Source organism: Epinephelus fuscoguttatus, linkage group LG18 (genome assembly GCF_011397635.1).
Source record: "Epinephelus fuscoguttatus linkage group LG18, E.fuscoguttatus.final_Chr_v1".
In the NCBI taxonomy this organism is placed as follows: Eukaryota; Metazoa; Chordata; class Actinopteri; order Perciformes; family Serranidae; genus Epinephelus; species Epinephelus fuscoguttatus.
The window spans coordinates 9,549,691-9,566,393 of NC_064769.1; the positions used below are offsets into that span (position 1 = coordinate 9,549,691).

Here is a 16,703-nt window from a genome sequence, read left to right on the forward strand (position 1 = left end):
CAGGGAGAGAAACTGCACGTGCTGACGATAGAAACTCATGGGACAAAGATGAGAGACAGTGAGCTTTTGTTGTGAGCACAGAGCAAAGGGATCACATCTATCAGTCTGTGAGGCTCACAAGCTTGTGCACGCACACACAGCCCAGCACATGACACTGCATAGTACTGCTCTGTGAATGGAGACCTTAAGTATCATCCACTATGAGGTTGCATAATAGATGCAACAATACAGAGAGACACAAACAGATTACCTGATCCTTCTCTGGTTTGTCAGAGAAGTCACTCAGGCTGTTGGAGGTGAGGTTTCTGTGGGCAGTAGCTGGACTACCTGCAGAGAAGTAAGACACTGTTAGGATCAAAGAGGCCGGGCGACACTGCAGAGCTTCAAACGGGACATTTCTGGCAGAGGAGGAGGACAAGTCCCAGAAAAGAAAGGCACCAGGAAAGAACACAAAGAGAGACAGAAAACTCAGGACCTAGCTAAATGTGGCAAGGCTTAAGCTTGAGGACTAATGCCAGATGGTCATTCATTCCCTCAGAGAGAGGAGAGCTGGGATCCATGGCCGTCTTAGGTCCACTGCCTCTGCGCATCAGCAGAAATTTGCTTAGGCAACGATTGGCAAATGGGTGTGAATGTAAACTCTGGAACTCAGTTTGATATGGTCCATTTACTGACAACATTACAGAACAGAGTCTAAGACATTTTAGCTTTCTGTTACCAGATAAATATTTAGTTAGTACATTTTAATGAGTGAAGCTATTCTGTCTTTGTGGGTCTCTACACTGACTTTAAGTTTGTAGCGCTGAATAAACACACATCCAGCTTCTTTTAATGTAATGGACTAAAGGAGAATTGAATTGTATATCTCCAGCCAGCTACTTCTACGTGAAGTATATCCCGATTCTGCTGCTTTCAGTAGGAGTGCTGTGACCTCACTTACAGAGGTATCCCATGCTGGAGCTCCTCATGACCTCACATGGTTCCTCTGGGTCGTGTGGGCTTAAACAAGGCACAGGGTGCTCAAGGGGGTTGCGTGCTATAACACGGCAGATTCAGTAGGTCAGAGACAGTGAGCACAGACCCAAAGAGAAGGAAAAAGACAAGGAAAAGAAGGTTGGGAAGGAAAAGACAAGATGGAAAAGATTAGGTAGAGAAAAATATGTGTAAGACAGAAATAAGACACCAGAGGAAAATAAAGGTGGAATCCTTTGGTTTAAGAGGGACTTTAAAAAAAGTTGGTTTTGCATTACCATTCTCCTGGTTGGTGAACAGCCTACTTGCACTGGAAACACTCTTGCCAATGTCAGCAAGGGAGCGCAAGTTGGACTTCTTGGTCTGGTGGCGATGCTTTCGTAGCAAGGTGTACATGACCTTCTCCTTCAGGTCCGCCTTCAGCTGACCACACTCAATCTGGTTGTCGGTGATCAACTCTGTAAGAGGGACAGATCAAGATCAAGTCACCCTCAGTTTCTTCAGTACCTTTAAAGGGGACCTATTATGCTTTTCTGAATTTTATGTCTTATATACAGTGTTACAGTGATGGGTGTTTGTATTAAACGTGGCCAAGGTTTCAAATAATGAAGTAAATGTACGTAAAAGTAATCCCTGTGAGCAAATATCTCAGGCTTTAGACCAGTCTAAATACTCTGTCTCCAACATTGTCTTATGGCTACAGTGACATCATAGTGTGCCGGATTTTTAATGTGGTCATCTGCTCCAGGTACGCTACTGCAAGTGTTTACATCATGTATCCTACATTGCTACATGAAGCTACATGCTTACGTCAGGGAAACATGTAAACTTGGTTGCTGATGTTGTAAAGTTCTTGCTGATTTAGGGTCATATTCCTGCTGGAACATGTCCAGTTGTGTCTAGAAGCTTTTATTGGTGATTTTTTTGTGGTAGAAAGTGCTGCTATTCTCTATTAGCACTGACGGTGCAGAGACGCCAAGATGTGGTAGAGTGGGTTTTTTCGGGGAGGGAGGGGGCTAAAATAGACAGGTGCTAAATGTAGCATTCTCAGATAGCAGGGTGAATACAGGTGTTCCAGCACAGACAGGCTGAGGCAAATAATGTTTTTTGGCATGTTAACCTGTTCTGGTGGAAACACAAACATAAACCTGAAAAGGAGCATAATAGGTCCTCATTAAGAGTGAGTCAGTATTCTGGTCACCAACCGACGAGCTGTGGCAGCGTGGAGGCCTCCAGGTCCAGCATGATGGTGCCCTTCTCGATGCACGTTTTGAGTTCCATCAAGCTGTGCAAGGACAGAGTGGCCACATGAGGCTTACTCCAGCGCTCGCCACCCTTCTCCACCTTCTCCTCAAACTTGATCCATCTGGACAGAGGAGGAAAAAAAAAGGACACAGAGGAAGGCAAGTGTTGAGATGTGTTTACAGTACTGGGCTTGTGCTGCTGTAGGAACTTGGTGTACCTCAAAGTCACACCGTGCATAATGGCTTTAATTTTTTCACTTTCTCAAACACGTTCCTACAGCAAAGGTCACTGAACATTAAACGTAAAAGTACATATCAGTGGCTTTGTACATTTATGAACAAATATGGGCCACAAACAAAAGGAGACAAGATGGGCTCCCTTTTCTTTACACAACAACCCCACGGTGTTTTGAATTGGTCACAGTTCATAAGTCAAGGGTAGGGGATGCACGACAGCGGAGAAAAAATAAATAAATCACTCGACTTGAGAAAATATTCTGCATGCTGGAATGGCAACAGACAGCCTTTTGTGACGCACATGTCTAAATGTGAGAAACAAAACTTTGTTACTACCATGGAAGAGCTTAGCCTCCAAGGTAAGACTCAGGACAAGGATTCTTTTTAATAATAATGATGCCTCACATGTCACCGCTACAAAAGAGCCATTCTCCTAGGGCCTGAGGATGGGGTTTCCTCTGGGGATAGAGTATCCCTCTGGCTTTGGTCCACACGCCTGTGACCACACAGTCTTACTAGGAAAGGAGCCTGGCCACGGATGACCTCAAGAAGTTCGTTTATCTTCCCTTTCATGTAACCCCCACTTTTCCTTCCTAAAAATATTGCATGACTATGCCTTTGCCCTACTAGTTATCCTATCTGTGGCATAACTGTGTATACCCCAGACCAAGTACTGCTAAAACTATCTCAATTTGGTTACAGCTTTCTCTAGCGCAATGAAGACAGACATGTCACTCGTGGACTTTACAGAACTATGTAAAAGCCACTTTTGACACTAATACAGGGAAACATTTAACAGTTTAATGATATGCACATTGCAATGTCCAAATTCCATGTGCTCCAGAGCTAACTGTTACATTAAGTCTTGTTTTGACCATGTGGGAGTTTCTGCCTTTTCCTGCTCTCACAGAGCAGGTACTACAGATCTCAATCAGATAAGAGCAGACTGGGAGTTCACTGGAGTACGGCCTATTTCCCTACACATACAAAACACGATTATTCATAAGTGACTGTGTTCCGCTGACTGCACTGGGATTGTAAAGCAGGAAATTTTTGACTAGACTGCCCATGGCTCTTAATGTAAAAGGGTTGGGGGGGTCTGACAGATCGCGTGCCTGGCTTAAAGAGACATTCAGTTCAGCAGCTCACCTCGCTGTCTCCTTCCACTCCATCTCCTGCCCGTCCACAGACAGCAGCTCGTCCAGCTCAGTGAAGAGCTGAGGAGGTGGGGGACCATCATCCTCTTCTCCCAGGATAAACCTGATCCTCTCAGCTGGAGAAACTGTGGGGAGAAAGAGGTAAGCTAAGGACCACCAAAAGTCTCATTGTGACTGTGCAGCCTTCATGTTGGCTGTGCATCAATGAATCTGAGGTGAGAAATAGGTTAGTTACTATGTAACTGCATGTAATAAGTTACTCATCTTAAATAGCTGCTCATGAAGTCATGTCACCATGTAAACACTCCCTGAGTACCTAATTGCTCGGTCAGAATCAAACACAAAAGATGAACACAAGGTGCTATCCCCAGACTTGAGTCTGGTTGCAAAATCTGAGTGAACCAAGTATAATCTGGCTTTACGCTGCAATATATTTTCATAAAAGCTTGATTCCCTCTCCTCTGCAAATAAGCATGGAGTCAACACTGGGTTGGACCAAATCTGTGTGGGGGTCTGGGGGATGAGGTGCTGATGTTAATGTTACCTTTCATGCATGTCCTGACTGACATAAAGTGTTATTATTGGTATTAATAGTGTTACAATAATAAGTTTCCCATCAACAACTAATGGGAACATAAAACCTAGCAAGTGGAATACGCTCAGAATGGGATTGTTCGCTAGCGTTAGCTAATGTACAGAATGTATGCTAGCTAGCTAGCTAGTTAGCATGACAGGGATTTAGCAAACACTGCGAGATAACCATTCAAAAAATTACCAATTTCCATAAAACTTTACAAAAACTTACACAATGGACAGACATATAGCCTACCTAACACTAATATTATATTATAGTCTTCCACTTTTAATACATTTGAAAAGTAACAGAATACGGAGACAGAACAGTGTTAGAGGCTTCTGACAGGGTACGGCAACACCACTTGGACAAACCGCACACAGAACTATAATACAGAATACTAGAACCAGTAGTGATAATAATAATAATAATAATAATAATAATAATAATAATAATAATAATAATAATAATAATAATAATAACAACAACAACAACAACAACAATTTGTTGAGTTAATTTATGATTACATTTGGGAATACATGGAAGTCATGTTATACTAAAATAAAAATATATATACTATCACACTTCCAAATAACCACAGAAGTCAGAATAATCTGAACCATTAGGCTGCAAATTTTGCGTTTTGGAAAAACAAATGTAGATGTATAAAAGGAAATGCAGGAATCTTTACATGTGGTTTGTTTCTGACTATATATTCAACATATCTGCAGAAAAAGAAACAGCCTCATTATACAGACCTCTCGAACCTGCTTGAACCCATGAGAACAAAAACCACAGGTATTTAGATTAGAGGAAAAAAAACTTAAACAACACACCCTCACCGGGAAACACTCTCACTTCCTTCTGAGCAAGGTGTGCCACGATCTATCTCAGAACAAAACTGACTCGTCATTATTGGACACTTACAGTAAATGCTCGTCTTGGTCGTCAGAAATAGACATAAAGAGAAAGCTATGCCCTCAGGATTCACTGATAAAGTACCAAGAGGGCACCAGTGTGTTCTATCCTATATATAATGGGTTATCTATTGGAAGAACGACTATTTATTCTTGTTGATACTTCTAGGAAAGTTGTGCAACTGAAGTAATGAGTCAAAGTGGAGGTTAAGTGGTAAATCACAGGAGGCTATTTATGCAGCCTTCTCTTGATGAACTATACCAGTCAGGAATCCACAGGTGGATACCTCAACAACGTAACAGTGCCTGTGACCTTTTAATCCCCACACAGCACACCCAAGCTTAATTTAGGATGGTTGTTTTTAAAAATAGTACAGTTGGAACTTTACTGTAGCGAGGAAATCTAATGTTAAGCTATATGAAGGTCAGGATCAGTGTGTTGGAAACACTGAAAACAATGTCTGCCCATCAGCATTATTGTGCAACACACTGCCGTCATCTACCATTGGCTTGAAGCACAAACACGAGATCTTTCAGTTTTCCTCATGGCAACAGGGTCTTTCCGCTGTCCTTCCCACTTACAGAACGTGACTTTTAACACAGCACTTAACGACGCCACGTCGTGTACACAACAATGCTCACCTCTTGAGTCTCACAACTGGTGTTATCAATGAAAACCAGGCCTTTGTTGTAATTGCACACAACTTTTAAGTGGACAGCTCCACAGAGTTTGCCAAAAGTCAACAAGATTATGTGGATTTAGATAGAGGGCAAAACAGCGGAAAATCCATCAAGTGGAGGGCTCTAGATACACTGTCTAGGAGCGTGTGTATGTGTGTGTTTTGAATTGGGACTTTTGTTGTCTGGCACACGTCAGCCTGAACGCTACCCACACACCACACTGTCTGACTATCATCTCTGGCACACCCTCCCCACTACCTCCACGCCATTTTCACATATGTAGCTTGTGAAATCTATGGACGCATGCCAATTACTCATAGTGAGCTCATGGTGGAAGCAGAGGAGCTAGAGGGGAACACCACCTGAATTCAGAATTCCAGTATGTTATTTCCATGACCTTGGAAAGCTCAATCAGTGTTTGTGAACATGGGTTACTCTCTCTCAAAGCCAGAAACCAGAGTCGCGTGTCTCAAACTTGTGATGTTATAGGTATAAAGTCTGGAGCTGCTCCACAGACAATGAATGACAGCCTGATGTTGTTATCCTCAGAATGCGTGTTGTCTTTTTATACCAAAATGAGCTTTTTTTCTATTGTAACTAACTAAAGGGCAAAAATCTAATGTGAAAATCTTTGCAGGGGTCACTGAAGTGGTTTAGTTCTCAACAGGAGGAAAAACATTTATCCCAACAGTGGCTCTAGCCTCATCATACAGTAGCGTCTGTCCTCTCATTCAACCAAACAAGACTATTTACAGTTCAGATCCTCTGCGGAGATACCGTAGGATGAGCAAGAAGTAGTTTGTGTGTGTTTGAGAGGGCATTTAAAGTGAACCGTAGTTAAAACCTGCTTCTGTGTTTAGTTTGTCTCCACTTTTGTCCCCACCTGCTGATTTACAGTCTGATTCTATATGCATGAACCATAAACACTGTTCGCATTTAAACAAATGGCGCCATGTTTGAACCATACACACATAAAGTGCTACACGGTAAAATAAGGGCATTTATGAAAGATCAGAAAGATTTGGAAATGGTCTTTAAGGAGAAGGCTGGATCTGTAACACTGACTGTTACTTATGTTAAGGTTGCAAGTTATGACGAAATACTCACTTTTCACAGCTACTGTTCCAAGTTTTACGACACTGATAATGTGCAATTGAGCAGTGAATAGTTGTAAAGCCGTTATCAAAAACAAATACTAAATCTAATAGCCTTTTATAGATATGCTGGTATGCCAGTTTCTTCATGTCCTTATGCAATAGATTTGTAATATTGGAAAATAATTTAATTGGTGAAACAGTACCATTACAATGCAGTTTTCACAGAGTTATCAGATAGGGCCTGTGATATCTAGGCAGAGATTAATGTGAGCAAAACTCTTATCATAGCATGGCACCTTCGGATGACTAAGCATACAGGCTGGTTTACACTCGAGCATGAGGCGTAACAAAAAGGAGGATTACAGCGTCAGAGGAGCCAGCAGTGTGAGAGGATTACTCAAGTGCTTGTCTGCTGTGTGGAGTCTATGAAGTGACAGCTTAATGTGATGCCCCCATGACTGAGAGAGGTGTGTGATCGTAGGTGGGGAAATGCATACAAACGGTGCTGAGGATAAAATCTCATTTGACTGATATAAAATGATAAGTTCCACTCATTTCTGATCAGCATGCAATTGTGAAAATAGACCTTATGTGCAACAGAATAAATGAAAATCAGCTGCTGTATTTACAAAATGAAATGTCAGATGATGAGACAGGTGTATTTTCCTCACAATACCCCTGATGCCTGATACTCTGGTCCCACCTTGGTCCGCACCACACAGTGTAATGTACGGTCTAATTTCCCAGATCCATTTAGAAGCACCCAGTTCTCCCTGAGGCTTGATTTTCCCACAGTTACTGCAGCCGAGCAATTATGCACAAGAGCTTCTTTCTCTGTGGATTCTCAGCTGAACCACTGTCCCGGTTTTGCTTTGAAAAAACAATTTTGGCATGCCTACAGTTTCCTAATTCAACTAGCTGTTCTACCATTTTATGTTACCTAATGGTGCTGCCAAAAAACGGTGCTCCAACTCACTCTCTAAAATCACCTCAGGATTTCTCTTCTGTATATTACAGAACGTGCCTATTGCATAATGCATGATCGTCTGCTTCAAGTTCCTAAAAAAGCTAAAGCTTCCTTATAGTGTCTGAATTTTTGGGTGAAGAATCTGAAATGGCTCTGTTACCATTCTAGCATATTTCACTACATATTTGTTTCAAGCTTTATTTAAACATGTGATGTTCCATGTAACTACCAGTTCAGCTATATCTTATAATTCTGGATTTGATGCCTTGAGATATATAGGTGCTGCTGACATTGTCGACACGAGGTGGGAGGCAAATTCAAGTCCAATATTGAGTGAGACTGCCGCAGCCTGCAGCGGAAAAACAGGCTGCAATGTAATCACCCTGGGCGTGTTTGCACTGTCAATTTACATCCACTAAAAACACTCGCTTTTGGCGCCGACATGCTCAGATTGTTATTATACATGTCTGACAACTTATGGAAAGGATTTCTACAGAAACAGATCTTTTTGTTAAAGAACACAATCCTTTTTATTTTTTTATTTTTTTTTTTTTTAACCAGAAATGGACCCAAAATTGCTATTGCCAAACCCACCAGATTCCATTTAAATAAAGTTATTTTGTCAACACGGAACACACTTCATTCATAGTCGACTGAACAAAATATACCCCTAAAAACCATCTTTGTTCGTCCTTTCCGCTGTTTCAATAATCACCAACTATGGGTTGTTTGAAATTAAGCCTTAATTCATCCAGTTAGATATGAAAATATGCTGCCTCTATACATGCTAAAAATTACTGTTTATATGAATGGAGTCTGGTGGGTTTGGTGATGGCAATTCTGGGGCTGTTTCTAGTTAAACAAAAAGAGCCTTATTCTTCAACAAAAAGGTCTACCTCTGTAGGGATCCCTTCCGTAATACTATCATCAAACACTTGAAATAACAATCTGAGTCTGTCAGTGGCAAAAACGAGCCCTTTTAGTGGACATAATTTGATGGTGCACAAATGCCCTAAGTGATTACACTGCAGCCCGCTGCGCCGCTGCCGTGTGCAGCACTCTCACTCAATACTGGACCAATTTCAAAAACTGTTGTTCCCATTAGTCACCCAGACACAAAACATGGGAAAGTTGGGTACTGGTTGGAAAATATCAAACTTAACCTTTAATGGTTACCTCCAACAGCAGTAAAGCAGAGATTAAACACTTTCCCATTATGCCAGTTTCCTGGCTGTGCCTTTTCAAGGTGAATTCCAGTATTTTGATAATTGTATGTCTTGCAAATAGCTTACAATGGTAATGCTTGCTACTCTTTTAATTACCCACGTAAGAGGTTTATGTGGTGGTACCAAGCATTCATCAAGGCTTAGAGATAAACATAAGAGATCCCTATACAATTATATGGCTCATTTACAGACAGTTGTTGAGAATTTTCCCACCTGTGAAACCACATTATCAAAATATATATATATCTCATCTTGTACATTCAAGAGACATATGGGTTTGTACTGACCTATATGTAAAGACCTTTCTGGTATTATAATTCCTCCTGTTCTAGAAAACGATCTGGGGATTAATGGTTGTACCATGGCACTTTCTTAAGCTTCTATATAAGGAGAGACATCTGGTATGTCTTCCTACAGCAGGAAGAAGACTCTTGAGACTGACAATGATCTCAATGCGCTTCTTAATGTGCATTTTGCATCTTTATCTACATTATGGACCAACATTCATTTAGTTCTGTTGGTAGATCCTGCGTCATCACTTCAGTTTACCATTACGTGATCCTTCTTTGTTCTGTCATTGCTCTTCTCTGTGCTGAGGTTGTACTAGATCGACTTGTTGCAGCAATATCCTTATCAAGCTTGTGAAACATTTTAAAAATTTGCTGTTTCTGCTTCCTTTTCTTTCTTTCCATCCACCTGGTTTTTATCTTCTGAGAATCCGCCCTTGCAAATCCCACTAAGTGCTGTGTTAATCATCAAGGTGACAGATTATACCCCTCTTGTATTTACTTTACACACTTTAAGCCAATCCAGTGTCATTTGCAGATTAGTATTCAGCATGTTTCCATTCCCTTGCTACTCTAATTCTGTTGAGTGTAGGTTTCTGTCTGGGGATTTTTTAAGTGTTTTTTCTTTTTCTTTTTTTGCTTTCTTGGCTGCCACCCCACCCTACCTCCTTAACTACAGAAGCACTGATATCCTGTAGGCTGTGCTTTGCAGAGTGCTGCTGGACTTCACCCAACTGACTTAACCAACATTTCAAGAGCAATAAAATCATTGCTAATATCTATGTATAGTCTGTGTACTGGGTGCTTTCACTGAATTTGGTTTTATCAGAACTTACTGAGAGGTTTGAGGACATTTGTGGTGGATTCATCTGCATTCTCTCCATCCAACTTGTATCCTTCCGTGCTGTGGTCAGCTCGCTCACGCCTCTCCTTGTGGCTAGACTTGCGTCTGTGGCGTCTCCTCCGTTGATAGCTCTTGGGAACATGCACACCAATGTACACTGTGTGGTGACCTGCCAAAAACCATGACACAATAGAGGGAATGCAAGTCAGATTATGATCACAATTACAAGGAAATCACATTAATCCTGAACGCTGGTAATCCATTTCAACACTGGGTTGTGGTGTGAAATGTTTGCTTATCACAAAGCCACTCTGACGCATCTTTCTTTGGCTTGTGCTGAGGTTTACAAATGGTTCACTGATATTTGTTGCTTATTGTGCAATCAGGAAGAGATACAGTCAGTGAAACTGCAGATTCAAATAAATGCCCTCCACTTCCTACACAGCAGGCATATAGGAAATGATGACTTAACATCTTCAGGAAGTAATTAGAGAGAGAGAGAGAGAGAGAGAGAGAGAGAGAGAGAGAGAGAGAGAGAGAGAGAGAGAGAGAGCGAGAGAGATCTTCTCAATACTGGTAATAACTGGCAGGGTAAGCGTTGAAGCAACCATGCATTTTTCTATTCAACCATGCATTCCATAAACATGTCTTGTGGGATTTAATGATATCTTTCACACCTCATAGTGGTCTGTCTTGCTTCCTTGTAGAAACCAAAGACCACCTGAGGTGCACACAAAATGATGCACTTCTAACACATTCCCATGCAGGGGAAGAAAAGGATCTCGCAAAGGATGTACGGATGCACACAATCAGTTTGACATCGTGCCAAAAGCTGTGACGCGGTTCTCTTTGTGTGCACCCTTAAGTGTTGGTTTGTGAAATGTGAATATCGCAGTAAACCCATGTGGGCGTCTCAAGATGAATTCTTTTGTGGCTTTAGCTGACAGCCAGAAGTGGACAGGATTAGAGCACTTAAAGGAACATCTTCCTGTTCAGAAATGTCACGCTAAAGTGGAAAGGCATCCAATTCTGTGCTGATACTACAAGGAAAACTAGTGTTATTCCCTGCATAGATGAAGCACATTTAGTAGACAGCATATTTGGAAAGGCACGGATAAGATGAAACTCATAACAAATCTGTCAGCTAGCTAATGTGTTGGTGGAATTCATCACTGATCTCACCTTCCACTTCCTCCTCATCGCAGACATGTTTAACAAAGGATGCTCCTCTGTCCAGGACTGCCTCATCCTCCACTCTGCAAGGCAAGAGAGAGAAAATGATTAAATATGGATCAAAAATGAAGCCAATGCCAAAACACCAAAAAGTGCAGTTCCTTAAATGGCCGCTTGACTCTGGTTCCAAGAGCAAATCAATCTCAGGCCCCCAGGAAAGCCGCTCAGCCTTGCTTCCAATTTTTCCCAGTGGCCACTTGCGGCATTGCAGCAAAAAAAAAAAATCCCCTGCAGCCAAAAAGCATTTTCCCCATAGACCATGGTAAAAGAGACATCTGTAAAACTACTGACAGGACACCTCGAACTGCAAACATGATCAATAATGACTCTTTTATAACTTCTTATAGATTATATTTGTTATATGTTACACATATGTTTTATATTTGATAAACTTTTCTTGAGCTAAGTTATGTATATCTATATGCGTCTTCAGTGAGGTTCATATCGCAGAAGTAAATCCGGGATCTAGAAACTGCTTTGGTGTACACGCCAGGCAAGCAACTCCACTGGACTGAATAGGCGCCGTCTTGGGATCAAGGCACCGATCCAGGATCTAGTTATTATTATACATCTATGTCCAAAACAGGAATCCAGGAACTAATGCATGACATCATGGTGGCTACATCTATTATTTTAGTCAGTCTATGGCCAGCACATAGGGCAACATGGAATATAACCAAAATTTTTACTCCAGTTTCATCTTTTACCATCAACAAATTAATTCAAATTTTAAACTGTTTGAGCTGTGTAATTTTTAACCCTCGTACCAGTAACTGATACCAATAGAATATAATAGAAGCAAATCCAGTTTTACCATGAAATACAACCCAGGTAATGACTCATATTTACTGTAGCAACTTCTTGTTCAGATACCTAATGCTGCTGAATATTAGACTGACAATGTGTACGATTATGTTGGATTTTTTTTTTTTTTTTTTTTCAAAAAATGTAACCAGAGTGATTCACAAACATGGTGAGTAACTGCATAACAAGGGTTCAAAATCACTTAACCTTACAAGCCTTAAAGTGCATTAGCATTTCTGATGCTATGGCAATCACCCACATATGACCAGAATGTCACCTACCCATCAACCCACGATGCAGCGCAACACTTGCACAACACTTTGTCATAGTAATACTTGCATAAACAGTTTTGACTGACAGTCATACTGGACCTTCCAGTTCACAAAGACGGCCTTATGTCAATGACATCTTTCAAAGCGATATGACCTTCAGTTTTCTTTGATCGTCAGTGGTCAACCTTGCTGGAAGGTTGAAGGAATGTGGCTCCTCCAGCCCAGCAAAGTGTGGCCTAATCCAGGCAATTAAAAGGTGGTTTAGGGAAACCCCAATTTCAGAATTCTCTTCGGTCAAAAAGGAAAGACTACACCTGATTCCAACAACAAAAAGTAAAGACAACTGAAGCTAATATTTCATAACATTAGGAATAATTTTCTAGTTTAGTCTTATTTCTATTTAGGTCTCATCTCAACACAGACAGTTTAGATCAAAGTCAATCCACTCTTTCAAACTGTTGTGGGACTATAAGCGTGTCAGTATCAAATTAAGAACTCATCTGCCATGGCTAATCTGACCAACTGCTTTATGAGAATAGTTTTGTAAACAACAAAAAAATAAATATTTGATTCTGGATCAAGAATGTGAATAAACATATGAACAGTTTCCATTTGCCACTGAACAATCCCCAACTGGGGATGACACAATTCCAAAAATGAGAGGATGGGAGCAGTGTACATAAACTGCTAAATAAACAAAGTCAGGAAGGATACAACTTGTTCCTCCAATTGCACTGAGAGCTCATCTGAATTCCCCGTGGATATGGTATCTGGCCTTGAGAGAGAGAGATAGAGGCATAACGCTGATAACCGACGCAATGTTGATCCACCAGCTCCCGAGATCAAACAAGTGACAGGGAGCAGCCGGGCTTGGTGCCAACTTTACAAGCAATACTATTACAGTGATTAGCCTCTGCACCCTCCTTTTGTTGCCCATTGTTGTTTACAAAAAAAAAAAGAGAGAGAGGTCAAGTTCCCACACGGCGCTGTGTGGAGAACGCAATCGCTAACGTTAAGCTCCAGATTTTTGCGCATGTTCTGTTCTGCTTGTGCTGTCTTCTTTCCTTCCAGGACAGCGCGAACAGAAAATACCAACAGCTTCAGGGAAGAACTTGTACTTAACCAGTTATCGTAATACAGCCTTAATTGTCACTGAGAATGTGGTTGTCAATCAGAGAGAAGACTCATTCAAAACAATTGGGTGGAGCTATTTTAATTCATTCTTGAATAAGCATTGCACATAAATGCTTCAGGATCTTTCCAGGAACACAGCTCTGTCTTGCAGCGTTTCCTCCTGCAACAGGTACTGAAGTCTTGGCAATGTGTGTGTGTGTGTGTGTGTGTGGAGGCAGGTCATGTAACATGGTGAAAACCATTGGCCACACAGGAGAGCCAATGAGGCTCATGTTGCAGGTTTACTGCTGGCTATAGCCAGTCTATGGAGCCACGTTAATCGCTCCACAGTGGGGCCTCAGACAGGGAGACCCTCATGATGAGAAACATACCACAGGTGGCACACAGACATGCAGGATGCAGGAGAAGAGTTCAGCATTCCTGTTTTGAACGGTGTGCTAAATCAAAAAGAATTACAATGGTATGTAAAATGAAATGTAGAAGAAAGAATGAGGCGATGTTGGGGGGTTGGGCTGCGAGGTGAAAAAAAGCTAGACGATCAACAAGATTTCCTGTGTTTACAATGACGTGAATGAGGAGATATGGGATCTTATCTGTTTTCATACACATACACATGTTATGCATTTAACCGGTTTTGCTTTCTGCCGCCTGATTTAAAATTCATATTCAGTCATTTTGACAGACATATATAATATACACTCTTCAGCATGTCAGTCAAAATGACTGAATATGGCTGCAACCAGTACTGTAGCTGCAAAACAAGGTGCAATGTAATCACTCTGGGAATATTTGCATCTTCAATTTATGTCCACTAGAAGTGCTTGTTTTTGTGACTGACAGGCTCATATGTGTCTGACAACATTATGGAAAGGACCCCTACAAAGACAGACCTTTTTGTTAAACTAGAACAGCCCAAAAATCGCCATCGCCAAACCCACCAGATTCCATTTAAATAAACAGTAATTTTAACATTGTAAAACACACTTCAATCAAAGTCAACAGAAACAAAATAAACTGAAAAAAGTGCCTTGGTAAATCGTTCTACTATTCCAACAATCAAACCCACCATAAAACTCTGGTTTGGTTGAAATAAACCCTTAATTCACCCAGTTAGATGTGAAAAATCGCTGGCTCTAAACACATTAAAATTACTGTTTATTTAAATGAAGTTTGGTGGGTTTGGTGATGGCAATTCCTGGGCTGCTTCTGGTTCAACAAAAAGGATCTTACTCTTTAACAAAAAGGTCTTTCACTGTAGGGATCCTTTCCATAATGTTGTCAGACACATATTAAACTAATCTGAGCCTGTCAGTGGCAAGAACAAGTACTTTTAATGGATGTAAATTGACTGTGGATAATTGCCTCTACTGGTTACACTGCAGCCTGTTTCACAGCTGCCCGTTTCTGGACCAATTTAAAAAAAACTGTTGTCTCCATTAGTCACTCAGACACAAAAACATTCAAAAATAGGGTTCAGGTTGAAACATACCAAAGTTATCCTTTAAATATACTCTCCAGCATTTTAGTCTAAGTGATATATATGAAGTTAAAATCAGGTAGCAGAAAGCAAAACAGAAGCTACTGTAAATGCATATCTTCTGTCTGAAAACAGATAAGATCCTGTGTCCTCATTCACGTCATGGTACCACAGCAAATCTTCTTGATCTTCTTTTTCATTTCCTGCCATGACTTCCTCTGTCTGATTAATAAAAAAAAATCAAGAGCTGGGTGAGGGTCAGAGCAACCAGCTGCATTCATCTCCTAACTTCTCACATTGCTTCTGTTCTTGGTGACCTCGTGGGGCTGGATAAACCTGGCAGTGCGTGAGGAGCTGGGATCAGCTGCTCAGGATCAGGGATCATCCCCATCTCTTTACAGAGTGACGCAGCCAATCCCACCAGCCAGGTTCACCATGAGGGTAGGTACCCCCAGCACAGTCAGTGCTACCAGCAACACAGTGATGACTTAGGAGCGTTAAAGTGATACACCACCCAAAAGTAAACTTTGACACTCATAATCTGAGGGATTGAAAGGTGGTTGTAAATTATTTTCACCTCTGACAGAAAGAACAGAGGCAATGATCAGCATGAATTCAAAGAGTTTTGATAAAACTTCTCAAACCACCCTTACTGTGCAATTAACTTTTGAGGAAAGAGCGCCTTATTGTTGTTGCTTTTCGAGTCTGCCTGAGGTGAGTGATACTGAAGGGAGAAATCGCTAACTATTTTAGGAGTGCAACTAACAACAACTTTAATTATCAATTATTTAACAACTGAAAAATGTGAAAAAAGATCTTCAGTCTTGTTTTCATGACAACTTGTTTGATTTAAAAAGTAAGTGTGTTTTGCCTGAAAAATGACTTTTATGGAATATAAAAAAGGTTGAAGTAGCAGCTTATTGGCTTACAAATCAAAGTGTCTAATGTCATAGTGAGTAGAGGTGACAAAGGACACGCCTGCCATGTGCGCTCAGGTGATTATGTGTCTTTTATGCAATATCTGACCTGTAGTTAACTCCCTGCTTCTTGAATCCACCTTGACATTTGGAATTTCCTCCAGCAACACTTGAATGAATGAGGAAATGGATGGGTATCTAATTGCACAGAGCATCACTCAGCAGAGCACAAAGGAGCATTCAGTGTTCCACTTAGTACCAAGAGGAAGAGTCACACAGGTAAATGGATGGATCAACTGTAAAAAGAACATTTCCCTGTTGCAACACATTTCACAATGTCTACAAATGACAGAGAAGAATGAGGAATCGTCTTGTGTTTTTACTGTTTCTACAGCCCCTGTAAAAGGACAGGGCACACACCCATGTTTAGGTATTACAAGTAACTCCTGGTGTCAATTTTTGCTACTTGGAGAGGTGGTAGTAACACTTTGAGGGAGCATGGCCCCACTTGGTAAATATTAGGAGATCAGGCTGTTGCTGTAAATCTTATATCTATAACTAACTCACATTGGCTGCGGGTGAAAATTTCCAAACAGCTGATGAATTCCAGTTGCACGTCAGGAAAGTGCTCGCAGACTCACAAGTGTGGTTCCGTGTAACCGT

General features: G+C 41.1%; 1 protein-coding gene across 2 annotated transcripts in view; it reads right to left on the minus strand.

Annotated features, from left to right (window-relative positions):
- The window catches only part of LOC125878642 (electrogenic sodium bicarbonate cotransporter 1-like), a 40,746-nt gene that overhangs the window by 23,106 nt on the left and 937 nt on the right, over positions 1-16,703 (minus strand). For both annotated transcript variants that reach the window (XM_049559981.1, XM_049559979.1), the window contains exons 2-7: positions 11,386-11,459; positions 10,196-10,372; positions 3,603-3,735; positions 2,178-2,338; positions 1,251-1,430; positions 251-327 (exon numbers count right to left, since the gene is read on the minus strand). In XM_049559981.1, the coding sequence (XP_049415938.1) occupies positions 251-327; positions 1,251-1,430; positions 2,178-2,338; positions 3,603-3,735; positions 10,196-10,372; positions 11,386-11,459 (802 nt within the window). The remainder of the gene's footprint in view (positions 1-250; positions 328-1,250; positions 1,431-2,177; positions 2,339-3,602; positions 3,736-10,195; positions 10,373-11,385; positions 11,460-16,703) is intronic.